The 27,573-nt window shown below is 36.7% G+C and overlaps 1 protein-coding gene and 1 long non-coding RNA gene across 9 annotated transcripts in view; one reads left to right on the top strand and one right to left on the bottom strand.

The window, feature by feature from the left end:
• The window catches only part of LOC105500020 (DTW domain containing 2), a 474,953-nt gene that overhangs the window by 293,421 nt on the left and 153,959 nt on the right, over positions 1 to 27,573 (bottom strand). For 3 of the 8 annotated variants that reach the window (XM_071098564.1, XM_011772921.3, XM_071098566.1), the window contains one exon: positions 22,241 to 22,692. The exons of the other annotated variants lie outside the window; for them this stretch is intronic. In XM_071098564.1, coding sequence (XP_070954665.1) covers positions 22,522 to 22,692 — 171 coding nt within the window. In that variant the 3' untranslated portion in view covers positions 22,241 to 22,521. Of the gene's footprint in view, positions 1 to 22,240; positions 22,693 to 27,573 lie in introns of those variants that run through there. 8 annotated transcript variants of the gene reach the window in all.
• On the top strand, positions 1,680 to 25,656 carry LOC139363790 (uncharacterized). The gene is made up of 4 exons (XR_011624758.1): positions 1,680 to 1,742; positions 7,309 to 7,445; positions 15,882 to 15,969; positions 25,520 to 25,656. It is a non-coding gene; the product is annotated as an uncharacterized lncRNA (long non-coding RNA).

Here is a 27,573-nt window from a genome sequence, read left to right as displayed (position 1 = left end):
TATTATTCCTATATAATGGAAATTTTTCTCAAGTACTCCAATCAGAAATAAAAGCATGTAAAATGTTTCAAGTGCAGACAGAAGCAGCAGACTATGTCTATATTAACGCTGCCTCAGCCACAAGGAACAAAGATTCTCAACCAAGCAACTCAGTTCAAATTTAACTACTGAAATATGATCTTTTTTTAAAACCAAAAAGACATGTACATCTAAGAAACCTCCATATTCACAGAAAAACTGAAAAAATCCTTAAACATATACAATATTATTTTATTCCATTTCTGTACCATTAGATCAGACAGATGTGTTGAGAGTAATATGTCAGCATCTATACCTACAACAAACAACTTACAGAATAGTGATGGGAGCATGAAAGTGTCTTTCTTAGCATCTTCTTTGACTAGGAGGACCTCCATCTGACTGTTTCCATGAAGGAATATGGGCCCAGTGAGGACAAATCTTTTAATTTTTGAAAGACGCCAGAAATCTGGATCTTTAAAGTGAGATTACCCAACATGAAATGCTAGTAACTAATTTTTAAACAATTAAATAAGTGTGCATGTTGCTTTTAAAAAATGTTAGTCCATGGGCTACCAGTCTGTCATATCTACTCTAAAGAAATTATTCATCATAGCCCTTCCAACTCTATCATCATGGAGCAATTCTTGAATGAATGAGCAAATCTTGAATAAGTCTGTGATAAAACCAAAGCAAGAATTATGTCCTATCTTTCACCTTCCTTAGGACTAATGATGGCATATTTTGGTAAGAGGAATATGGGACCATGATTAGAAGTGGACTAAGGAATCACTCACTTTCTTCTATTCATGATCACCTTAGTGTGTGAGAGATAAAGATGAAGTAGGCTGAGAATGCTCTGTAGAGTCTCACAGAAAGGTAGCTGGCCTCTTGGAGAAAGATGATTTAGCAAACATCTGTATAGAATGATGAGGTGATAGAACAGAGCTAAAGGTCAAGGTACCACCATGTCATACATCTGTAACCCTAAGGCTTAGATCCCAGCTCCTGGTCTTGCCAGGGAAAGGGCTAGTGTTTCCCCCACAATAATTCATCTTTAAACCCCACATTCCAAGAGCTGAGTATCTTGCTAGGAGCCTACCATCCAGCCATATTATGTGCCATGTTATATTTCTGTGCACAGTTCCAGAGGTGAAGGACAATGAGGAACTGCATACCTCCTACCGCTCCTCTCCTCTTAAGTTGTCTCCAACAGATGCTATTACAGGCCTAGGTGCACTGTCAGGTCACTCAATCTTGCAAGGCCTTTAAATGGACCGAGCAGAGGCTTCAGAAAGGAAGTGAGGAGAAGCTCAATATGCAGGTTGAGGTTTTTAAATCAGAATGATGAAAGGAGATTCTTTGTGGTTTGAATACGATCAAGCCCAGTTACCTAGAGTTGAAGGTTAAATGGTGATTAAGGCAGGACAGAAATATAACCACAAATGCATTTACTAGCAATTCCCCTGAGTTAGAACTCTCAGTAATAGGTGACAAAACAAGGTCCAATGAAAGGAAAGTGAGCTGGGATTCACAACTAACAGTGGGAAGCTAATTATTTCTATTGTAGAAAAGAAGACTGCCTAAGGCAAAGAATGCTGCAACATCACAATCTGCAGCTACATCATCAGCCAAGATCAGTTAGTAAAGTCTATTGTTCTTCTACATTCCTGCTGTTTCAGCTCAGCGTAAAAATGACTGATTATAATACTGGTCAAAAAACAGTAAGTTTTCCTTGAAAGATATTTTGTCCTATTAAAAGCAGTTTATACAGATAAAGTCATGTCAGTGTAGGGCTTTGGGGCTCTCCAAAAGGTTTAAAGTAAGAAGAAATGATGTCCACAAACTAGGCATAAACTGGTAAATTGTCTAATCACCCACAAGATACTTGAAAAATTTTTTTAATTTGAAATTTTTATAAAAATGGGGTTTTGCCATGTTACCTAGGCTAGCCTCAAATTCCTGTGCTCAGGCAATCCACCCACTTTGTCCTCTCAAAGTGCTGAGATTACAGGCGTGAGCCACTGTGCCTGGCTAAGATGTATGAAAATTTTCAACATGAAAACGTTGAAAAGGTAAGATTTAGTTCATTAAGACAGATTGGATTCTTGATAAAATGAAAATAAAGAGGACTGTGGAATTAAAATTAACATGATAAAGACTGGTAATTCCTTTGTTATAGACGTTGAGCAAAAAAATGAAGACTTGATATTTTTGGCCAAAAAATTTAGTGGTACAGTACAGAAATTAATCACTGATGAACAAATCAGAATGAATCCCCAATATCCTGAAGTTTTATAATGTTCAAGTGCTAGACTCGTAGGTAGTGTAAATGTTGACTTTTTGTTTTAACTCAGTGGAATACTTCACAAAGAATTCGTGCTACACAGGTAATTAGGCTTGATGGACAGAAATGGTGAAGTGTTTGGGTTTTCTTAGTAATTCAAAAGAAACAAACTATAACGTCTTCACCATACTTTCACAGTAAAACTAGGTGAATTTCAATTTTCTTCATATTCTGAGCTAAAATTTTTGAATACTTTAATAAACCAAAATGAACAATCAAGAGATAATTTTCTTACCTTTCCAAATGTGAAAAAAGGGGTTTTGGTTCTAAGCACAATTCCAGGGAACATTACTAAAATATTGCAAAATACGTGTACAACCTCCCAATCTTATTACTCTGATGACAATGCTCCTTTGGATGTTTATAACCAGGTATATTTTTAAGAAATCACTTTAATAATTTTATTTAAAATTTTCTACCACCAGTATTTTATAAAGGAATCTGTATGGCTTAGGGAGAGGATGGATATTCTTGAGACCGATGGTTACAGGTGTAGAACTTTATAGGGCTAGAACTCTTCCTTGTCTGAACTATATTTATACCCCTCTTCTCTCCTGTTACCACCTGTTTACAAGGGTCTCTGTAGACTAGTAAACACTTTTTTCTTCATTTGTCATATATGTTTGACCCTTTTGAGAAAACACATTCATTTTTCATCATGAGCTCCAGAAATGCAATGAAGAAATCTCCCCATCTAGAAAGGCAACCCTGATATCATTCACAGGATGTGAGGATCCTGGGCAGCATACACATGATCCCAAGTACCTTTTCTGCACAGTGGGGATCAGTGTTAGCTGCCTGCTCCAGGATCCGTGTTTCCTCTGTCTGGTGTAACTGCTAATCTAACTGTTAAGTGCCCTTCAGGGTTTCTCTTCTGCTAGTCACAAGTTTTTCTAATAGTTCTCCTTGGCTTGGGTAACTCCCTGAACTCTAACACTATGACAAACCATTAGCTGGTTCATCTTCAACACTCAGCTGGAGATAGTCATAATACATTGTCAAGGGGGAGTAATTGGGGAATGAATAGTAAGTGTAAAGCCCTTAAGCAATAAATGTCGCCTTTTCCTCAAAAGGCAGCATACACATTTTAAAATTCAGCATATAGCAAGGACCATCGTTTCTCTTTGCTATTCCTGACTTTTGAGCAAGTCAGACAAGTTGAGAGTACAATACTCGATATTATGATATAGATTTTATTATTCATTTCCTACTTAAAAGGAGTGGGAAGATCCACTACTGACATTATGTTTAAGGTGCTGCCACAGAATCTGTTCCAGAATTTCTATGAGAATTTTAAAATCTGAGAATCAGGAGCCCAGTTTGCAATAAAATCAGGCTAAGTTCTCTACAAATTAGAGAGAACTTTTGGGGAACTTTTTTAAATACATGGGCAAACAAGTTGAAAGAGGAGAAAGAAGTTCTCATTGGAGTCTCAAACTCCTGGGAAAAAAAACCCTGTAACTTGTGAAATACTAGGATTGTGTACAGCTGATTGGTGGGATCCTAGCAATGCACAATGAGAATTTTCTTTGTAAATTAGAAAACTTGGGTTTCATAATTTTATCATTTGAGAAAATCTTTTGTAAAAAAAATATATATATATATATTAGAGATCTATGAGCCATTACTTACCTTACTTACTCCTCACATATACTTCATGCAGGCCTAAGATAACAAGTTAAAAGTAGCTGTCAGATATATAATGCCCCATTAATTAGCAATTATTTTAGGATTCTTCATATATCATCCCATTTTAATTTTCCATATTACGACAATATACTTGAGGGTTCTGTATTCCATAACTTAATTTCAGAAATTTTTTGCATGTTTGATAAATATTTAAATGAATTTAAGAAAAAAGATTATTAGCTTCAAAAAATATATCACTTCCTTTGGGGGGGGTGTGTGTTTGTGTGTGTGCTCATGTACATGTGTGTTTATGCATAGTGCTGTTCTTATAACCAAGAAGTATTTTTTTAATTTTACCTTTTGGGGAATTTCTGTATTCACATCAAGTAATGCTGGTACAACTCCAGACAGCAAGCTCTCAAGCTCCTTCAGGTTCTATTTTTAAAGAGATTGTTTTGACAGCTCTAATTATGGCATACAGAAATGCCAGTTGGGTAGCTGAACTTGCATTTCAAAGACTAACCTTCAAGAATTGATTTATTAAATATGAAATATGAGCATTAAGAATATCATACATTTTACATAGAATATTTGGGTTCCAACATGATTTATTCTCTGGAATCAGTGGTCAATCCAATCTTTTGCTACTGTCTTACCTGAATTATGCACTAGGCAGGACATTTTCCTGTAGAAAGGAGCAAATAACTAGAACAACCTCTCTGCAGGAAGGCCCTGATAACACATATTACACTTCTTTTTCTGAACTATACTCTCGTGATAATAAACTGAAGTAGGTTAAGAAAAGAAAATTAATTTTATTATAAGAAACACCGAATGAAGCTTTTATTCACTTATGACAGAGATTTACCACATGGTGAGAATAACATTCTGGACTCAAAGAAAAATTCAGATTCTATTCCCCACTCAAAAAGGAAGTAGATGTGACATGGATTTTAAGGTGATAAATTAGGGAATTAACGATTAGATCACAAGGATTGAGACAAATATTTTAATCTAACAAGTATATATAAGATATTACTGTTGTTATATCCTTCCTTACAAAGACCAAGATAGGATTAAAGGATTTGCTAAAGACTACTGATGCCTACCACTGCGATGAAAAGTAAAAGAAAAGTTAATAGGTCATTTGACTGGAATTAACATTGTTTTTTTCACCTAGACATTTATATCTACAAAAAAAGTATTAACGGGATAGTCATGTCATACAAGGTGGCTTTTTTCTTTTAAGAACAAAGTTTATTTTAGGAATAAATATCTATGTGAAAATATCCTAGCCCTATTAATTTTTCCTATCTAAACCCCAAAATATCGGAAAATCCAAGTAGCTAGATTTTTTTTTTTTTTTGCATACATCATTGTAAAATTAGCCATTTTGATGACCCTGAAACAGTGCTCCAGCACTCCAAAATACAATTTGAGTTAGAAAAATACCGATCATGATCGGTAACTTTTCAATGTTAAATATATTTAAATTATTTGAAAATGGATACACTGTGTGCATCTTAACTCTTAAATAACTAATGCAAATAGCAAGAATAATGTTCTCCAACCATTCTAAATAAATGCAAGTTGTACTGTACTTTTAGAGCTGTCAATAAATCTTCAAGAGTGAAACTCAAGGAATACTCCTTTTGCAAGGTTTGTTTTGATGGCTCCCAGTAGATGGACTAGAGCAAAATCCATCTTATGAGATGAAGGAAGGGAGCCCATTTGTTTTATTATTCAGAATAGTCTCTTCTGTATCTTTATCTTAGATGCAAAAAAGGACTTCTGTACCTTACCGAAGAAATTCAGATCTTTATTTGCAGCAGTAAACATGAACTGGCTTATATTTTCTAATTCACGCTAAAATAAGTATCCCTATTCTATACTAAACATGTATGATGTCAAGATATTTTAAACACCAAGAACAAAATGTCCTTTTAAAAACTATACTATTCCTTAGTTATTCATTAATTTGACAACTATTCACATTGAACATTAAGGGCTAAGCAATATGGTAGACACGTGAGGAGACAATGGCAAGCAAAAACTTGGCAGAACTTGCAGTGCAGTCAAGGAGATGGATATTAATCAAATAGTTACCCAAATAAAAAATACTGTACCTGCAAAATGGTATCTGTATTAGTCCATTCTCATGCTGCTAATAAAGACATATGCAAGACTGGGTAATTTATAAAGGAAAGAGGTTTAATTGACTCTCAGTTCAGCATGGTTGGGGAGGCCTCGGGAAACTTACAATCCTGGTGGAAGGGGACACAAACACGTCCTTTTTCATATGGCAGCAGCAAGGAGAAGAATGAGCAAAGAGGGAAAACTCCCTTATAAAACCATCAGACCTCATGAGAACTCACTCACTACCATGAGAACAGCAGCATAGGGGTAACTGCCCCCATGATTCAATTACCTCCCACCAGGTCCTTCTCATGACACATGGGGATTACGAGAACTACAATTCAAGATGAGATCTGGGTGGAGACACAGCCAGACCCTATCAGTATCAAAGAGAACATAGCCTTATGTAAAGTGTGTATAACAGGGCTATGTGACTTGATGACATTAGGAAGGTTCTATCAAGAAAGCTGTTAGTAACCCACCATCGGAAGGATGTTAAGACACTAACCAGGCCAATAAGAAAGCAAAAGCATGAAAGAGAGAAAGATACAACATGTGCAAATGTCTTAGAGTGGGAGGGAACATGGCAAATATGAGGACCTAAAAGATGATATTCTGTATCTGGGAGAGAAAGGGTAGCAAAGAAGGGAACATGGCACAAGATGAGGCTGTAGATGCAGGTTGACCATAGAGAGTATTTTAGCACATATTATGCTTTGGCTTTGTTTTTATTAAGTGCAATAAGAAGCCATTAAAGATGTTAGATAAGAGACATACCTCCACTTTCCATTCTTTTATCTTAACTACCTACAGGCTTTCCACTGACCTTTCTCTCACCGTGTTCCAGGGAAAACAGAATGCTTTATCTAATAATCAATTTGGGAAGAATATCTAGACATGAGTAGTTCAACTCAAAAATCCTTCTTCCCTTTGCAAGTAGGCATGCCTCAGAAGAAATTACAATGTAAATCTTACTTTGGCAGACCTCCAGTGAAGGCAGGCTACCTGGTCCAGCACTGGCCAGGGATGGGTGCGCAAATCTACCTGATTCTGAAGCAGTTTTCTATTTAGTTCTCAAGTAAACTACATTCTCTATGCACCACCTGCAGTGATAAGGATAATATTTTGGTTCTTCTTTTACTTCTATTCCTTGTTTTATTATATTGTTTATAATCCAGGCAAAAAGAGGCATGCTGTTTATTAGAGGACCCCTCAGAGACTCAGCAGAACAGTTCTGATGAGGGAGGCTACATGATAAAAGAAGAAATGGATGAAATAGTCGTTGAGAAGAGCAGAAGAGTAACTTAAGAGAAAAGTAAGTACGAATTAGACAAATATGGTGGCCTTTCTTGATGTTGATAATGGATTGATAATACTATCAGTGTCCTCTCTTTAAACTTTTTTTTTAGCACACTCATCTCTTTAAGAGACGTATAAAACAGTCAATACTTGGTCTCAGCCAGGGTTATAGTTTTGCTAGATAATGTGACTTGAAGAAAGAGGGGCACAGGATTTCAGGATATTGGCAAGAGTTTATCAGTTAATTTACTGCTGGATTTCCAATGCTTAGATCAGTGCCTGACAGTTATTAGATGCTAAACATATATTTGTTGAATGAATGAATAAGATGGTTTAGAAAATAAAGCCGGGGTCTGATTGAGCAAAAGACAGTACAGGGATAAATGAACTGGAAGACTTTCTGAGGTCAAAGAAGGATTACAGTGAAACTATTAATACCTGAACAAGAGGGAAGAAGGCAGGTGGTAAGATACTAAAAGATCATTTTCAAGTTATAGCATTTACAAGTTAAATGGTGGAACACAGGGCAGTGAAATGGGAGGTTGAGGAAAAGTGGAGGAAGTTATTGAGGATGTGGAGGTTAAAAATCTTGGAGACCATAACAAGATCTCAGGAAGACTGATATCAATACCTGGAAGGGGCAGAAAGAGTATAACAACTGATGCCCCTTCTTCATTCGGTGGGGAATGAAGGAATTGGTATTTCATTAATAATTGGTAAAAAGAGAAAGAAAAAAATTCTTGCCTAATTCATGTCAGTATTTCTTGTAAATCTTCATCAATTCTACTCCTATCTCAGTTGAACTCCTTCTTATCCTTAGGTTTATGATCCAGTTATAACTTTTAGCCAGGATTCATTTCTTTGAACTTAAATATTTGAGTGTACATGAGATGAGTCCAATAAAGTACTAACAAAGTTGTACTTGTAGGATTACCAATGTCATCAAACTGGGATATGAATGAAGCATGGTGAGAATACAGGACAATTTATCACACAGCATAGAAAGTAGGGTGTGATAGTTAATATGAAAGGCTCAGGAGTCATAAAAACCTAAGTTCCAATGCTGATTATACCACCATTTGCTAGGATTTGCCATTTTCTTTAAAATCTAGGAAAAAAAAAAAAGGCCTCAGCTTCCTCATTTGTAAAATGCATCTAACAACAGAACAAACTTTAGAGTTCATTATGAATATTAAATGAAATAATGCACTTAAAAACTTTGTAGGATCTAAATACATACGAAACATTTATTATTGGTTTTTATTTTGCAACGATTAAAGTATTTTAAAAGAAATACAAAATATCTTACTACATATGTACCTATATCTGTGTGTGTGTATGTGTGTGTGTGTGTGTGTGTGTGTATACACTATCAAAGAGTACAGAAGAGCTGATAATAAATAGCAACAGTCTTCTTCCCTGCTTCTCTGGATACAAGTCCTTCACCATATATGTGACTTGTAAGTATTTTCTCACAGTTTGTGTCTTATCTTTCAAAGAGAAGGAATCTTAATTTTGATACCAATATGTTCATTTTTTCTTTTATAGATCATACTTTTGGTGTTGCATCTGAGACATTTTAGACAAATATAAGGTCACAAAGATTTTCTCTGTTTTCTTTTAAAAATTTTATAGTTTGAGGTCTTACATTGATGTCTAGGATCCATTTACAGTTGACTTCTGTATAAAATATGATGTTTACATAGAAGTTACATGTGTGTATTAAATTGTTCTGGCATTATTTGTTGAAAAGACTATCCTCTCTTACTGAATTGCATCGTACCTTTTCAGAATCATCTTTTATTTTTAAAACTTTTTTTTTTTTTTAGATGGAGTCTCACTCTGTTGCCCAGTTGAAGTGCAGTGGTGCGATCTCAGCTCACTGAAACCTCCACCTCCCACATTCAAGTGATTCTCCTGCCTCAGCCTCCCAAGTAGCTGGGACTACAGGCGCACACCACCACACCAGGCTAATTTTTCACATTTTTAGTAGAGACGGGATTTCATCATGTTATCCAGGATGGTCTCGATCTCCTGACCTTGTGATCCACTCACCTCAGCCTCACAAAGTGCTGCGATTACAGGCATAAGCCACTGCGCCTGGCCTTAAAAACACTTTTGAAACTTCTGCTATAACAAGATATTCCAGGTTTATTCATGTACATTCTCTACTCCAGTCCTAGAATTAGCTATTTCTCCAGGGAGTGCTGGCTATTTTTAATAAGAAATATGTGTGTACTTCTTTACAGAATTTTGCTGGAAGTCCCACCCAACAACTTTCTTTTTTATATCATCCATACCCAGCTGCAAAAGATGCTAGACAATATAATTTTTTAGTGTGGTAGACTTTCTAGAGTACTGTTGTTATGGAATAAAGATAAGCTACATATTATGAGGCAATTTACATTTGTTCATAAGTTGAATAATGTGATAGAGAATAAATTCTTAAGACCAAAAGCACAACTTACATTGATACGGTTGATAACGTTACAATTAAATTTACTCTAGAATATATACTATTCTCAAAATATAGTCACAGTGGGAGAAGATTTATAACTTTCAAAAGAGAACCGGTGTCAAAATCAACAGAAGCCACACCTCATGAACCTTATCCACTGCTAGGATTAATATAGATCCAGATATCATGGATTTTGAGCTGATGCCATAATTACATGAGTCTTTTTGGGATCACGGAAAGGAATTAGTGAGTCTTGAATATGGAAGGATGTGAATTGTTGCTCCAAAGGCAAACTGAGGTAAGCTGTCTACAAAAATAGCTGCCAAGAATTCCTACCATTCCCATATGTGTATGCCAGTCTTTTTGTCAAGAGATCGACTTTATATCCTTGTTTGAAACTCAGATCCCCTCATAACTTCTATCAGCTGCTAGAATATAGTAGGAATTACGTTGTGTGAATTCCAAGACCTCAGCTACAAGAGGGCTGGAAGCTTCTGCTTTCATTCCCTTGGGGGCCTGAGGCACCAATGTCAAGTAGTCTGGCCATGCTGTTCCATAGGTCACATGGAAAAAGGCCAAGAGAGCCTTCAGCCATTACAGCTGAAGCAAAAGACATGTAAATGAAGCCATCTTGGATCATCTAGCTCTAGTCAAGTCTTCATATGACTACAGCTGTAAGAGCAATCTCATAACACTAGGAGAGGAAAAGCATACTTGAGACTAGTCCAACTGAGCACAATACAGCTATCAAAATAATGAGCAAATAAATGGTGGTTGCTTTAAAGCAACCACCATTAAGTTTGAGGTGGTTTCTTACAAAGTAGTAGATATCTACGTGCGATGATATTTGTGAGTCATGTAAATAACTGCCAAAGAGCAACTTCAGTAGAGGAGGATCTTAATAATCAGGTGGACAAGATGACACCATCTATGGCTGTTAGTCTTTTTCCCCAGCCACGCATGCCCTTGCCCAATTGGCCCATGAACAAAGTGACCATAAAGACAAGGATATAAATTACACATGGGCTCAGCAACATGGATTTTCATTTCCCAAGGTTGATCTAACTACCGTCACTGCTGAGTACCCAAAATGCCAATAACAGAGACCAACATTTAACTCCATACCATTCCATGACTAGTTCAGCCAGTCACTTAGTGCCAGGTTGATTATACTGGACTACTTCCATCACAGGAAGCTCAGTGCTTTCTTCTCACTGAAACAGACATTTACCATGGACATAAATTTGTCTTCTCTGCCTGCAATGCTTCTGCCAAAACAACCATCTGTGGACTTAAGAGAAACACATATTCACTACTGTGATATTCCACATAGCATTGTTACTGACCAGGAAACTTCTTTTGTAGCAAATGAAATCTGGCAATGGGCTCTTGCTTATGGAACTCACTGGTATTACCACATTTCCCATCACCCTGAAGCAGATGGCCTGATAAAATAAAATAATGAAATCATTTGAAAATTCAGTTACAGCACAGTAGGATAACTGTATGGCTGAGATAATGTCCTCCAGAAGGTGGTACATGTCCTGAATCAGCAACAAAAATATGGTACCATTTCTCCAATTGCTAGGATCCATGGCTCTAGGAATCACAGGGGTAGAGGTGGGAATGACTCCTCCCTAACCCTTAACCCCAAAGATAAACTAGCAAAATTTTTGTTTCCTGTCCCTGCAATTCTAAGGCCAACTGGTTTAGATATCTTAGTTCCCAAGGAGGGATGCTTCCATCAGGGCATACAACAGTGGTTCCACTAAACTGGAAGCTGAGACTTCCACCTAGCCATTTCAGTTCCTCACGGCAGAAAACCAACAAGCAAATAAGAGGAGGGTTATAGTACTGACTGAGGTAACATAATCACTATCAAGGGCAACTGGGTTGCAAAATACAAAATGTGAGAGAGAAAAAGTATGTCTAGAATGAAGGAGATCCTCTACTGTGTTTCTTAGTTCTCATGTGTCCTGTGATAAAATTTAATGGAAGAGTGGCATCAGCAAAATGGCAAAATAGAAGATCCCCCAGCATCACTCCTCTCAAAAAAACGAAGCAGAAACTATTCAGAGACAAGAATACCACTCTAAATTAACAAGAACTTATGGGAGGAGCAGAGAAACTCCCTGGGCCCACAGAATGGAGAGAGGCCATGATCAGTAAGAGAAACCACCATTTCGGATTGTGCAGCCCTCTCCCCAAATCCTGTATAACAACACTCACAAAAAATTTCCCTAGACTCATGATTTCCAAAAAATTTGAGGTGAACATACAATCTCCCCAATGGTTTGAGAGTCTTTGTGGGAAGTCCACTCCTGCCCACAGGAACCACTGAGAATACCACGAGGATACTAATATTCATTCTAACCAATAGTATACTAGCTAGTGTTCCACTTCCTCTGCATCCTTGCCAGCATTTGTTATTTTTAGTCTTTTCAATAATAGTCATTTTAACTGGGCTGAGATAATATCTCATTGTGGTTTCCATTTCCATTTCCCTGATTAGTGATGTTGAGCTTTTTTTCATTTACCTGCTGGCCATCTGTATATCTTCTTTTGTGAAATGTCTATTCATAGTTATTTTGCCCATTTAGTAATTGAATTATAATTTTTTGCTATTAAGTTGTTTGAGCTCTGTATATATTCTGGTTATCAAGCTCTTCTCAGATGAGTAGTTTGCAAATATTTTCTTCCATTCTATAGGTTGTTTCTTCACTCTGTTGATTACTTTGATGTACAGAAGCTTTTTAGCTTACTGCAATCCCATTTGTCGATTTTTCCTTCTGTTGCCTGTGCTTTTGAGGTCTTACTCCAAAAACGTTTGCCCCAACAAATGTCCTGAAGTGTTTTCTCAAAGTTTTCTTCTATTAGTTTTATAGTGTGAGGTCTGTAAGTAATTCCAGCACTTTGGGAGGCCAAGGTAGGACTGCTTGAGGCTGAGAGTTCAAGACAAGCCTTGGCAACATAGCAAGGCTTGTCTCAAACTCTTGATATGTTGTTTCTACAAAAAACAAAACATTCATAGTGTCAGGTCTTAGAACTACGTTTTAATCCACTTTGATTTTTTTATATGTGGTGAGAGACAGGGATCTAATTTCACTCTTTGGCATACAGACATTCAGTTATCCCAGCACCATTTAGTGACTTCTCATTGTTTTCCCTAATGTATGTTCTTGGTGCCTTCATTGACAGTGAGTTGGCAGTAAATGCATGGATTTGTATATTCTCTACTCTGTTCCATTGGTCTACGTGTCTGTTTTCATGTCAGTACCATGCTGATTTGGTTACTATAGATTTGTAGTATATCTTGAAGCCTGGTGGTATGATGCCTCTAGCTTCATTTTTTCTGCTCACAATTGCTTAGGCTATTTGGGGCTTTCATGGTGCCAGATGGATTTTAGATTTTTTTTTTCTATTTCTGTGAAAAATGTCATTGGTATTAGGATAGCAATTGCATTGAATCTATAGATTGAGTAGTATGGGCATTTTAACAATATTGATTCTTCCAGTCCATAAACATGGAATATTTTTCCATTTCTTTGTGTACTCTTCAATCTCCCTCACCAATGTTTTATAGTTTTCATTGTAGAAATCTTTCACTTCTGTGGTTAATTCTCAGGTATTTAATTTTATTTGTCACTATTGTAAATGGGACTCCTTTCTTGATTTTTCAGATTGTTTGCAGTTGGCTTACAAAATTGCTACTGATTTTTGTATTTTGATTTTGTATCCTGCAACTTGACTGAATCTGTTGATAAATTCTAATAGTCTTTTAGTGGAGTATATAGTTTTTTCCAAATACAAGATCATATCATCTGCAAGGATAATTTGACTTCTTCCTTTCTATTTGGATGCCATTTCTTTCTTCCTCTTGTATATCCTTTCCCAGGGAGAAGATAGCATGTTTTCAGTTGTTCCATAGATACCTACATCATGGTAGACAGAAGCATTTTGCTATTTTCCTTATTTGGAAGTAAAGTTAAAAAGAGTGTGTGAAGGCCAAGCAAAAGGTGAACTGCGTGTGGTCACTGTATTGTCACAACATGGTTAAACTAGGAACGTTATTTCCCAGAATTCTATTTCCTGTATGCATCCCAGTTAGGGTTGGCCTGAAGAGGAAGTTGCTTGAGATTTGGAAGGTGGAAGTAAAAGAAATGGCCATTCTTTTCTGAAGGTCAGATAAGGTGTTAGACAAATGTAAAGCAGTCCAGCAGTTTCCAGCTTGTTCTGACTCTCCTTTCCTCTTGTTCCTGCCTGCTAGTCCACCTGACCAAGAGCAGCACTAGGCCCACTAGCAGACATCTTGACAGGAACCTACAGAGACAGTAGCTATTCTGAGGCAAATTCTCCTCACATTCCCACTTTGGTGGCCAAAAGTGCTTGGCTTCTCAGAAATTTCCTTTAAGATCTCACTTGCTCACCTATGCCAGTGCTTCAGGAGGACTGAGTAGTGACTCCTTTTCTGATCCTCTAATTCCCTCTTTTTGGATCTTCACTTTCCTAGTTCCACTCATAATTGTGTAAGGTCTAATACCTACAGTAAATCCCTTTTCCATAACACTCATATTGGTTCTGTTTCCCAGACTAAACCCTAAGACAAGGCCAAAGCATAGACCATTTCTTAGTCTATTCTGTGCTGCTGTAACAGAATACCACAAACTGGGTAGTTTATAAAGAACAGAAATTTATTTTCATCACAGCTCTGGAGGCTGGGAAGTCCAAGATTGAGGAGTTGGCATCTTGTGAGTGCCTTCTTGCTGCATTATCCCATGATGGAAAGCAAAAGGGCAAGAGCCTAACAGGGGAACAAACTCACCCTTTCATAATGGTACCAACCCAGCCATGAGGGGACATTCAAACCACAGTAGATCACTTATTTTAAACTTACCTTCTAATACAGGCATACCTTAGAGATACTGTGGGTTCAGTTCCAGACCATGACAATAAAGTGAACATCACAATATTGATGATTGATTCCTTTGATCTATTATTTCTCTGAAAAGTCACCTCCTCCAGCAAGGCTTTTCCCAACTACTGTGACTAAAGTTTCATTATGCTCTCTACTATAGGAGCACTTTCATATCAGTTATCGACATCTGAAATTGTTTTATTATGCTCAACCATCAGAACTTCAACTTCTTTAACGCAGAAATTCTGTCTTCTACATCACTGTATTCTCTAATACCTAAAATCATGCCTGGCACCTAGTAAGTGCTAATTAAAATATCTATTGAATAAATGTATGGCTTATTGGGCTAATTACTGCGAATTACTAAAGAAACTAAAATCTATCTCCTAAACATAAAAGACAGAAGTTACAGAAAATGCTAATATATAGTAAAACCTGATATTTTATGGAAATCTAACCTTATTTCACTGCTAACATATTATATTTATTATCCAAATTAACAGTACATGCATGGGGAGATAATATTAACAGACTCTGCTCTTTGCTTCTAAATACAAGATATAATTCATATATTTCAAATTAAATATTTATTATATTTTAATAATGGGATTAATGAGAGCCATCAATGAAAAACTATGGCAATCACATTTTTAAAAACAATTCAAATAACTTTTCTTATTAACAATTAATAGTAAGAGCATACAACAAAAAATTATTAGTGATTTAACTATTTTTAAGTGAAAATGACATTTAGCATTATATTAGGAATTTACTATTAGATACTAGAAACCACAGATGTTTAGTTCTAAGTAAACTATTACTATATCCCATCAGCAAAGATATTAATGAACTAAGCTAAATGATGACCAATACTCTTTAAAGAAATGAAATCAATTAGCACAAGTGAAAAGTCAAAAAGTGACACTATAATTCATTTTCCCTACTTTAACTTACTAAACACTTTACAAATTAAAGAATTAGTCACTTTGTTAATGATGTATTTTACTTTAAAGATACTCATTATGTCTACTAATCTTTACTTTTACCTTATTCACTAAGTGGATTTTTTTCTTTTATAGGATACCATATATGTCTCGGATAAAACTATCTATGATAGTTTGCCACATAGAATTTGAATGTGCAAGAGTTCGGAGAGTTGCCAAAAAAGTATTAAAATATGATGCCAAAACATTGGTTTCCTTTAAATAACTATAGACAATTCTAGAAATGGAAAAAAAAGGGAAGTTTACATTTTAGACTCAAAATCACGTTCATTTAAAAATCTTTCTTCATTGATTTTACTAAGAGGCAACTTTAGAAATAAAGCTATTTAATAAAGCTAAAATACTAAACAATAAGTTTATAAAATTTAATGATCATATTGTAAATCATTGCCAGTTTTCCTAACAACTATTTCCCATAAAATTACATTTATATACAAAAAAATCAGGAAATTTTCCCCTTGCAAATAACACATTTGGAGGCAGAAATGAGTAAATGATATTTGTATACAAAATCAGTAAGGAGTACTCTGTAATGAAAATAATCCTGAGGCAGGTACACTTTTTAAAAATGTTTTCATTGTTTAATATAATTCTAAGTAACAATAACAGTCTTATAGTATAATTTCTTATTCAAATAATGGTTTGTTTTGTTTTGTTTTGCTTTGTTTTTTGAGACGGAGTCTCGCTCTGTCGCCCAGGCTGGAGTGCAGTGGCGCGATCTCGGCTCACTGCAAGCTCCACCTCCCGGGTTCACGCCATTCTCCTGTCTCAGCCTCCTGGGTAGCTGGGACTACAGGCGCCCGCCACCACGCCCGGCTAATTTTTTTGTATTTTTAGTAGAGACGGGGTTTCACTGTGTTAGCCAGGATGGTCTCGATCTCCTGACCTCGTGATCCGCCTGCCTAAGCCACCGCGCCCGGCCTAAATAATGGTTTTTTAAAAAACTTACATTAAAAAGTTTCTTTTAAAAATAATTCTTACGTTGTTAGTTCAAGTGAATTTTTTTTTTTTTTTTTTTTTTTTGAGATGTTGGCTCGCTCGCCACCCAAGCTAGAGTGCGTGGCACATCTCAGCTCACTGCAACCTCTGCCTCCCAGGTTCAAGCAATTCTCTGCCTCAGCCTCCTGAAGCTGGGATTACAGGTGCCTGCCTGCCACTATGCCTGGCTAATTTTTGTATTTTTTGTAGAGACGAGGTTTCACCATCTTGGCCAGGCTGGTCTTGAACTCTTGACCTCGTGATTCATCCGCCTCGGCCTCCCAAAGTGCTGGAATTACAGATATGAACCACCATGCTCAGCTCAAGTGAATAATTCTTAAAAATTGAAAGACGATTACTTATTTATCTAATATGCTTTTTAGTAGAGTACAGGAGTTGCTATGATCTGAATGTCTGTGTCCCCACAAAACTCACATGTTGAAACCTTAATTCCCAAGGTATAGTATTACGAAGTGGAACCTTTGGGGGATGATTAGGTCACAAGGGTCCCAGAGAGCTAGCTCGACCCTTCCACTAGGTGAAGACACAGCTAGAACGCACCATCCATGAACCAGTGAGTGGGCCCCTCACCAGACACCAAATCTGCTGGCACCTTGATACTGTATTTCCCAGCTTCCAGATTTAGGAGAAATAAATTTCTGTTGTTTATAAGCTACCCAGTCTCTGGTATTCTGAGATAGCAGCCAGAATGGACTAAGACAGGAGCCAAGTGATCAGCATGGTGTAAAAAGTCAGGGATTTCTAGATATCCTGAATAATTTTTAAATATAAAATTGTAAACTGTTAGGATCACTACAGTATCTTTTGTTTAAAAACATGCTATGCAAGGATATATGAGTATTTGTATAAATAACAACAGCTAGTACATACAATAAGAATAGTAGAAAAGGAAGGGGGACAATGTAAGTGATGAAAGAGGGAGAGGAAGACCCTGGGAAGAAGGAAAAAAGTGTGACGAGAAAAGAGAGAGAATATGCTTTAAGTTAATGTAGCCAATAAAAATTTAGATTGGACAATTTAGGAGATAGTAATTCATTCTACAAAAAAGCCTACTTATGGGGCAAATTAAATGCAAAGTTTCATTCCATCTACAATGCAATATTATTTATTCATAAAAATATCGATCCATACCTATTTTAAAGAAATACATCTACATAGTAAAATATAGTTATGTAAAACTTTTGAGTTTACTAAGTCGGATCTAATTTTTTACTTGTAGCATCAATAAAATTTACTTCTGAACCAGTAACAATTACATACAAGGGTGAACAATTTAGCTCCCTGAAATTCAGCATCCCTGAAATTCAATGGAAAGGATTTTCTAATAACGTGATCACATTTTTAAACCTATTTAGGGCAACAGTTGAAAACATGTGATGAAGAAACAATAAATTATACAGAAGTCCTCTTCTATATAATTTGCTGAGAGGCCAAGGCAGAAGGATCGCTTGAGGCCAGGAGTTCAGGACCAGCCTAAACAACACAGCAAGACCCCCATCTCCACAAAAATTAAATGAAATTAGTAAAATTTAAAATTAGCTGAGTGTGGTGGCATGGGGCTGAGGTTCTAGCCACTTGGGAGGCTGAGGCAGGAGGAACACGAGCCCAGGAGTTTGAGGCTGCAGTAAGCTATGATTACACCACTGCACTCCAAACTGGGTGACAGAAGGAGGCCCTGTCTCTAAAATATATAAATAAATAAATCACGAACTGGTGGTATAGTGAGGAGTTTATTCCTTCCAAAATCTTTGAAAAATATTACTGGTCATGACTAAGAAAAGTGTCTCTGGAGTCCTAAAGTCAGAGAAAATAATTTTTTCCCAATAGAATTCTCCTATTCCACATAAGAAGTCTTGTAATTCCAACCTGCAGAAAGTTGCCATGCACTGTGACTTACTACTTTGTCTAATCTAGTTCTCAACCCTTTATACTCATGTGCAAGAAACTCTCAATACCTCTCATTACACACAGTGATTTTCAACATACTATAAATGAGCTGATTAAAAGTTAGGTCACTTCATGTATAAGGAAATACTATTCTCTGAGTTACATGATTCAAATAACTCACAAAACCATCTACACCACATCAAAGTGCAGATGGGGTAAACAAGTAATGCCTATTATCAGCTACAAATTCATAAAACTTGGAACTTCCAGGAAAATCAAGTAAATATAAAGAATCTGAATTTAAATCCAACTAATAAAATAGTAATTTTTAAAAGCCTGATTAATTTTTCAGTTAAAATACTCACATAATACTACATACTTGACAACTTTTAGTAATTAAAATAATGGCTTTTAAAACTTACTTACAGACCGGGCGCGGTGGCTCAAGCCTGTAATCTCAGCACTTTGGGAGGCCGAGACGGGCGGATCACAAGGTCAGGAGATCCGGACCATCCTGGCGAACACGGTGAAACCCCGTCTCTACTAAAAAATACAAAAAACTAGCCGGGCGAGGTGGCGGGCTCCTGTAGTCCCAGCTACTCGGGAGGCTGAGGCAGGAGAATGGCGTGAACCTGGGAGGCGGAGCTTGCAGTGAGCTGAAATCTGGCCACTGCACTCCAGCCTGGGCGGCAGAGCGAGACTCCGTCTCAAAAAAAAAAAAAACAAAAAACAAAAAAAAAAAAAAAAAAAAACAAAACTTACTTACAACTATTTAATGAGAACAGGTGACTAGAGAAACATTTTATACCACAGATGATTAAATGGACTCACCTTGTTAGGAGGTAAGGAAAAAAAATAAGTAAAAAACAAGTGAAGTGAGTTAACAGGTCAGTAAAATAATTTGGAAAACTATTCATACTTCAAGAAAACTTTATACATTTCCAAGAACACTACATTTTAAGCTTTTTAAGTCTTCAAAACTACTCTAAAATGTTTTATTTAAAAGATAAAAATAGCAGTTACTCTTAAAAATCAACAAAGTAAAATTTTGAGATACAAAATGGTATATTATGGGGTAGGGGGAGTTTTCTTTTTAAAAAGTAATAATGACGGCCGGGCACGGTGGTTCACGCCTGTAATCCCAGCACTTTGGGAGGCCGAGGCGGGTGGATCATGAGGTCAGGAGATCAAGACCATTCTGGCTAACATGGTGAAACTCCGTCTGTACTAAAAATACAAAAAATTAGCCGGGTGTGGTGGCGGGTGCCTGTAGTCTCAGCTACTCAGGAGGCTGAGGCAGGAGAATGGCGTGAACCTGGGAGGCGGAGCTTGCAGTGAGCCGAGATAGCGCCACCGCACTCCAGCCTGGGCTACAGAGTGAGACTCTGTCTCAAAAATAATAATAATAATAACAGCTAAAAGAAACTCATAAAGTTTAATATCAATGTGAAAAATTAGCCCCAAAAAGAAACTATTATACATTATATGCTGTTTCTTTTCCAGTACACCAAATAATCATTTGATATTAGGTGCTTTATATTGTAAATCAGTTTATTTATTTATTTTAGATAGGTCTCACTCTGTAGCCCAGGCATTCATTCATTCATTCATTCATTCATTCATTCATTTATTTATTTATTTTAGACAGGTCTCACTCTGTAGCCCAGGCTGCAGTACAGTAGAATGAACATAGCTCCTCGAAGCCTTCATCTCCTACACTCAAGTGATCCTCCCACCTCAGCCTCCTAAGTAGCTAGGACTACAGGTACACACCACCACATCCAGCTAATTAATTTTTTTTTAAATTTTTTTATTTTTTTTATTTTATTTTTTTTTTAATTTATTTATTATTATTATACTTTAAGTTGTAGGGTACATGTGCATAACGTGCAGGTTTGTTACATATGTATACTTGTGCCATGTTGGTGTGCTGCACCCATCAACTCGTCATTTACATCAGGTATAACTCCCAATGCAATCCCTCCCCCCTCCCCCCTCCCCATGATAGGCCCCTGTGTGTGATGTTCCCCTTCCTGAGTCCAAGTGATCTCATTGTTCAGTTCCCACCTATGAGTGAGAACATGCAGTGTTTGGTTTTCTGTTCTTGTGATAGTTTGCTAAGAATGATGATTTCCAGCTGCATCCATGTCCCTACAAAGGACACAAACTCATCCTTTTTGATGACTGATAAACAGTATGGCGATTCCTCAAGGATCTAGAACTAGATGTACCATATGACCCAGCCATCCCATTACTGGGTATATACCCAAAGGACTATAAATCATGCTGCTATAAAGACACATGCACGCATATGTTTACTGTAGCACTATTCACAATAGCAAAGACTTGGAATCAACCCAAATGTCCATCAGTGACAGATTGGATTAAGAAAATGTGGCACATATACACCATGGAATACTATGCAGCTAATTATTTTTTTAAGAAATTTTGTATGGAGATGGGGTCTCACCATATTGCCAAAGCTAGTCTCAAACTCCTGGGCTCAAGCAATTCTCACATCTCAGCCTCCCAAAGTGCTGGGATTACAGGTGTGAGCAAACGGGCCCAGCCCTAATTTGTTTTTAAATCCAAAAATAAATCAACAATAGAAGCTAGCACTCTAACTTTTAATACTTCAAAATATTTTCTGCATAGTTTCCCCAAATATTAGCATTCTAATTGTGACCAGCATTATAGCTTTTAATGAGTCTAATCCAAGTAAATAATAAACAAACGAGCATGAAAACTGTGGGAAATAATCATTGGTATATGCTCTATAAATAGTTACCAAGTTTACCTTTAAATTGCATGTTTAGTTTTTCCTTACAACTTAACACCAGATACAGAAACTCTAGAAGTCATAAACAAAGACTAAACAAAATCCCCTCTTCTTGCCAAGATGTGTACATAATTGCAGTAGACTTAGGCTGCATATAAATATATGTTACATACATGTCTCTTATTCCATACAAAATCCCAGCAAATATTTTTCCACAAAGCAGGAGGAATTTTTTCTCTCAAATTCAAAGTTGTTGCCCATTAAAAAGGTTATCTTAAATAGCCCTAAAGAAATATGTTCCGAAAATAACAGTTGTATCATATTCCACTTATTATTTTCCATATGAAAACATCAATAAAATAAGTTTACCAAAGTCAATCAGCCTGTTCAATGAACATTGAAAAATACAAATTTATCCAGAGTGATTACAAATGAAAATGTGTGCTATTTCAAAATTACATGCACCTCTTTAAAAATCAGGGCAATTAATAGAGCACTTAAATCATATTAGCTGAGTTCAAATTTAGCCCCTAAATAATATTTAAAGTTTCCTTATTCCTTTATACTATTTTACAAAATAATAAAACTTGGTAATTATATTTTCTTTTGCTACTTACTTCAAACTATACAGTTAGGACTGCAAACCAATGTAGGTATCTTATATTATTGGTCTACACCTAATTATGTATAAACACTAATGGAAACAACACCGTTCCAATCCACTACGACAATTTCCTTCTATTTTACAAGTAAGAATTTCTAACCCATCTCAACAACGAATCACATTTTAATTTTGGGTTTGAAAACATGTATTAGAGGCACATTTTTAAAAACAAGTACAATATGAAATCCTGCTTTTCAGTGAGCCAGTGAATTTTTGTTTATTTGTTTTTATGAATATTTGGTTTACTTCCTTCTTCTGGGTAAGATTAGTATGCAATTCTCATTCTTCTTCAGCAAGTCAAAAACCTACAGACCTAAACTATATGAAAACTTAACTTGGTATTGTTAGATGAAGACAGGTAAGCTAGCACCAAAAGAATAACTGTACTAAATTTTAACGCTATTCATTAACAATTCCATTTTCCTGAGTTTGCGTTTGTTCTTTGGCATTGGTTTAGTATATAATCCATTTTTCAGAAGGTGTTCCTTGCTGAGGCGAATTTGGGCACCATGCTGAAGTTGAAAAGAGCATAAAGCTTGAAGAGGGCGAAGCAAAGTCTGTTAAGAAAAAAAAAGACACTAAAAAAGTGTCTATGACAAATCATGATATTCTATCTACATTTTTCATTGAGAAATAGGAGTCATTATGTTTCTTTTATTATGATTGGCTTTTAACTATGAGAAACAGTAGGCACTCTGATAAATATGTAATTATTTCTAGATGAATAATGTCTTTAAAATTCACACCTTAATATCACACTAAGGAATTTTAGTAAAAACATACAAATACTGATTTTCCACATAGGTAATAAAGTCTGACATTAGTTTTATACATTAACTTATTCAAACACCAGGAAAAACTGTTGCCATTATAACTGAATCTGTAACAAGCAGACTAAATGAAACATTTAAATACAAAGATAAGTGCATCAAACAGTCAATTCAGTTTCTATGACAAATTAATGCGAGCTTACTGACACCTGATAACAATTAGATGATGGCAGCAATGGGTAAACAGTTTGCTATTTCTCTCACATTAGTGCCATGGACCACATACAAGTTAGATACCCAGGTTTTGGTGCATTTGAAATCATTCTAACAATATCTGAACCTGTCTAAATTCAAATACCTATAGGCCAGTCACGTAACAGAAACAAGTAAACTAGATGGATCTTTATAAGCCAACTGACAATAGTGGTGGTTGTAATACAACTGGAGTATATGCTCTACCTAAGTTATTCAAATTCAAAAATTAAAAAAATAACAACACTATGCCAGTGTTTTAAACATATTTTGGGTGAGATTCCTTCCTTGGGCCTGAGACCCCTGATGCAGATGTTTTCAAAAATATAGCAAAAACAATTGAACAGATTGTTACAGGATCACAAAAGAAACAAAGAAAAACTGATAGATTGATAGATTTAACTACAAAAAATTGACAATGTCTACATGAAAACTTATTAACCCACAAAGAAAACCCCATGTGAATTAATAACTGCAGTAACGGTTCTCTTACACACGGCCAAATATCATTCCTAACTATAATATACACTCTCACATCTGTAATCCCAGCATTTTGGGAGGCTGACGCACAACATAAGTGATAGAAAAGGGGCTAATTGGCTTTAATTTACAATGAACTCTTAAAAATTGTGATAGTCACTGGTAGTTGCTTCTTCGTATTCATTTTCTCCCTTATTAAAATAATTCAAATTATATTCAAAGTAGCAATGTGTCCAGCTATTAATATTACATTGACTAATGACCCAATCTATCCAAGAAGATGTAACTAGAAGTCCTTGGATGGGGCTTCTAGAGATACTCTTTAAAGGGGACAAACTTAGCAGGCATAGGTTTTTGTCCTTTTTTCCTGCCTAGAAAATGATTGAAGGTAGGACAAGCATCATATGACTCCCAGACAATAAACATGAAGATTAAAGCCAAATACATAAGATGATGGACAGAAAGAAAAGAAAACTTGTCCCTGAAGTCTTTTTCAAGCTGCATTCCCAGTCAGGACTGCCCACCTCAGCATTTGTGATTTACAGGAGAAAAAGAAAACCCCATGTGAATTAACCACTACAGTAAGGGCTCTCTTACATGGAGGCAAATATAATTCCTTACTGTAATATACACCCTCACATCTGTAATCCCAGCATTTTGGGAGGCTGATGCAGGAGGATTGCTTGAGCCCACGAGTTTGAGACCAGCCTAGGCAACATGGCAAGACCCTGTTTCTAAGAAAAGAAAAGAAAATGAAAGAAAAGAAAAGAAAAGAAAAGAAAAGAAAAGAAAAGAAAAGAAAAGAAAAGAAAAGAAAAGAAAAGAAAAGAAAAGAAAAGAAAAGAAAGAAGGAGGGAGGGAGGGAGGGAAGGAGGGAAGGAAGGAAGGAAGGAAGGAAGGAAGGAAGGAAGGAAGGAAGGAAGGAAGGAAGGAAGGAAGGAAGGAAGGAAGGAGAAAGAGAGAGAGAGAAAGAGAAAGAAAGAAAGAAAGAGAGAGAGAGAGAAAGAAAGAAAGGAAGAAAGAAAGAAAGGAAGAAAGAAAGAAAGAAAGAAAGAAAGAAAGAAAGAAAGAAAGAAAGAGAGAGAGAGAGAGAGAGAGAGAGAGAAAGAAAGAAAGAAAGAAAGAAAGAAAGAAAGAAAGAAAGAAAGAAAGAAAGAAAGAAAGAAAGAAAGAAAGAAAGAAAGAAAAGAAAGAAAGAATTAGTCAGACATGGTGGTATGCACCTGTGGTCCCAGCTACTTGGGAGGCTGAGGCAGGAGGTCAAGGCAGCAGTGGACCATGATCATACCACTGCACTCCAGCCTCGGTGGCAGAATAAGAAACTTTCTTCTTCTTTTTTTTTGAGATGGAGTCTCACTCTGTTACCCAGGCTGGAGTGCAGTGGCATGATCTCAGCTCACTGCAACCTCTGCCTCCTGGATTCAAGTGATTCTTCCGCCTCAGCCTCCCAAGTAGCTGGGACTACAGGCATGCGCTATCATGCCCAGCTAATTTTTGTATTTTTAGTAGAGACAGGGTTTCAACATATTAGCCAGGCTGGTCTCAAACTCCTGACCTCCTGATCCGCCAGCTTCAGCCTCCCAAAGTGCTGGGATTACAGGTGTGAGCCACTGCACCCAGTCCAGAATGAGAAACCAAAGAAAAGAAATAAAAAGAAGGAAGGAAAAGAAAAGGGAAAGGGAAGAAAAAAGGGAGGGAGGGAGGGAGGAAGGAAAGGAGGGAGGGAGAAAGAGAAAGAAAGAAAAAAGGTAAACACCTTGGAAAGGCTCTGCACAATATTATTGTAGAAAACTCCTTAAGCATGTTCTCATAATTTATTTTAAAGGAGAAAACAAGAGAAGGAATGCTAAAATAACAATATATGACTTTACATACTTTACAGAGTCAGCACAGTGGACTGATTGGATTCTGAAACATCGTACCTAGGAAACATACCTAGGACTACATACAGAACAAGACAACTGAAGATTCTATTGATATTTTATGACATTTATTAGATTCTTGTATAGAGAAGAAAACTCATACTCTTATGGTCAATAGATTCCAACTTTTACATCCTGAAGACAAGATTCTATCAATTTACTGAGGTAATGAAGAGAATGAATTTTGGAAACAGGCAGATCTGAATCAGATCCCCACTCCATCTCTGTTGGTACTCCCTACAGCTGTTCACAAACAGTCCAGACCTCCTTCTTGACACATGAGTAGATTGGCATTTTCTATCCCTTTTTAAAGTTAGGCACAGCCATATCACTTGCTTTGGTTAATGAAATGTGAGTACAACTAATATGTGTCACCTTAGGGCAGAAGCATTAAAAGTGGTATAGGATTCACCACCTTCCTTGCCCCTTCCTTGATGAAAGTGGGATGAATTATCTAGATAGTTCCTCCATCAGGATGGATGCCTGGGTGACTGCAATGAGCAGAGGTCCTCAGGGTAATCCCACTAGACAAACAGCATGAGAGATGCATAAAGTTTTGTCATCTTATGTGGTTTCAACTTTAGAATTTTAAAGTTGTAGCCTATCCTAGTAAATCCTTTTTGCTGCATGTGAAAAGTGACAGTTTTCAAGGAACCATTACTACCGACCGCTGGTATTGGGTACAGTCAAAACATTCAGGCTATAGAAAAGGTTCTGCCACATCTATCTTTAAAAATTCCTATGATAAAACTTCGTAAGTAGAGAAGGTTCTGTAATAAAAAAGATCCCTAAGCTAAAGGCTTCCAAGGTCTGAAAAGTCCAGTAAATACTGCAGTAGCTAATGAAAGCCACCACCTTTTAGTTCACACTTTCTTTTGCCAATCTACAGGCAAAAATTAGAGGAAAAGAAGGGCAAAAGGATTAACTCTTTTTGAGTGCCTGTGCGGACAACTGTGGCAATTGCTCATTATTACCTCAGTTCTTGAAATACTATGAGGTAACTATTTGTATATTACAGATAAGAACACAAGTACAAAGAAATTATGTGGTCTGCCCACTTGCAAAAGTGATGATAATAAGTTGTAATTCAAAACTACTTCAAAGTCCGTATCATGCTACTTTCCTGTAGCCATACTTTCAGGTGCTTGAAAAACTGCTCTAGAATAGAGTGAGGATGAGACAACAGACTAACAAAGCTATTCTGTGCCAAGTTCTTTATTTTGAGGAGCCCTGCCTCTATAGAATAAAGCCAAGTGAAAACTGACTCTTCTCTGGTGGGCACGGTAGCTCAGGCCTGTAATTCCAACATTTTGGCAGGCCAAGGCAGATGGATCACTTAAATCCTCTAGGAGTTCAAGACCAATCTGGGCAACATGAGACTCCCCCCGCCTCTCCCATCTCTACAAAAAATACAAAAATTAGCTGGGCATGGTGGCATGCACCTGTAGTCCCAGCTACTTGGGAGGCTGAGGTGGGAAGATCACTTAAACCCGGGAGGCAGAAGGTGCAGTGAATCAAGATCATGCCACTGCACTCCAGCCTGGGTGACAGAGCAAGACTCTGTGGGAAAAGAAAAAGAAAAGCAAAGCAAAGGGAAGCAAAGAGAAGAGGAAAAAGAAAGGAAAAAGAAAAAGAAAATGTACTATTCTCCCCCACCATCTTAAGGTTTTATTAGAATGCCCCTGATAAAACATTATTGGGAAAAAGTGTGTGTCACCACTTTCCTCCCCAGGAGGGAAATAAAACCCCTATGTTCAGGGCAGACTGATACTGCATTTCACAAAGATGCTAATTTATTATCGTAACTAGATGCTAATTTTTTTCTTGTAACTAGATTTGAAAAGGCTGGATGTGGGATTTCCCCACTAAGAAAACAGCTTTTACTATAAACTGTGGCTGGAGGCAATTTTTGCCATCTGTAATAATAAGTAACTTGAGATGTTTCGTTATGTATTTCTTCTGTTCACGCTCCCACCATGTTATCAGTACCTCCCAAATCACAGGTCTGACCGTC

Source organism: Macaca nemestrina, chromosome 6 (assembly GCF_043159975.1).
Source record: "Macaca nemestrina isolate mMacNem1 chromosome 6, mMacNem.hap1, whole genome shotgun sequence".
In the NCBI taxonomy this organism is placed as follows: Eukaryota; Metazoa; Chordata; class Mammalia; order Primates; family Cercopithecidae; genus Macaca; species Macaca nemestrina.
This window is presented reverse-complemented; position numbering and strand designations above follow the sequence as displayed.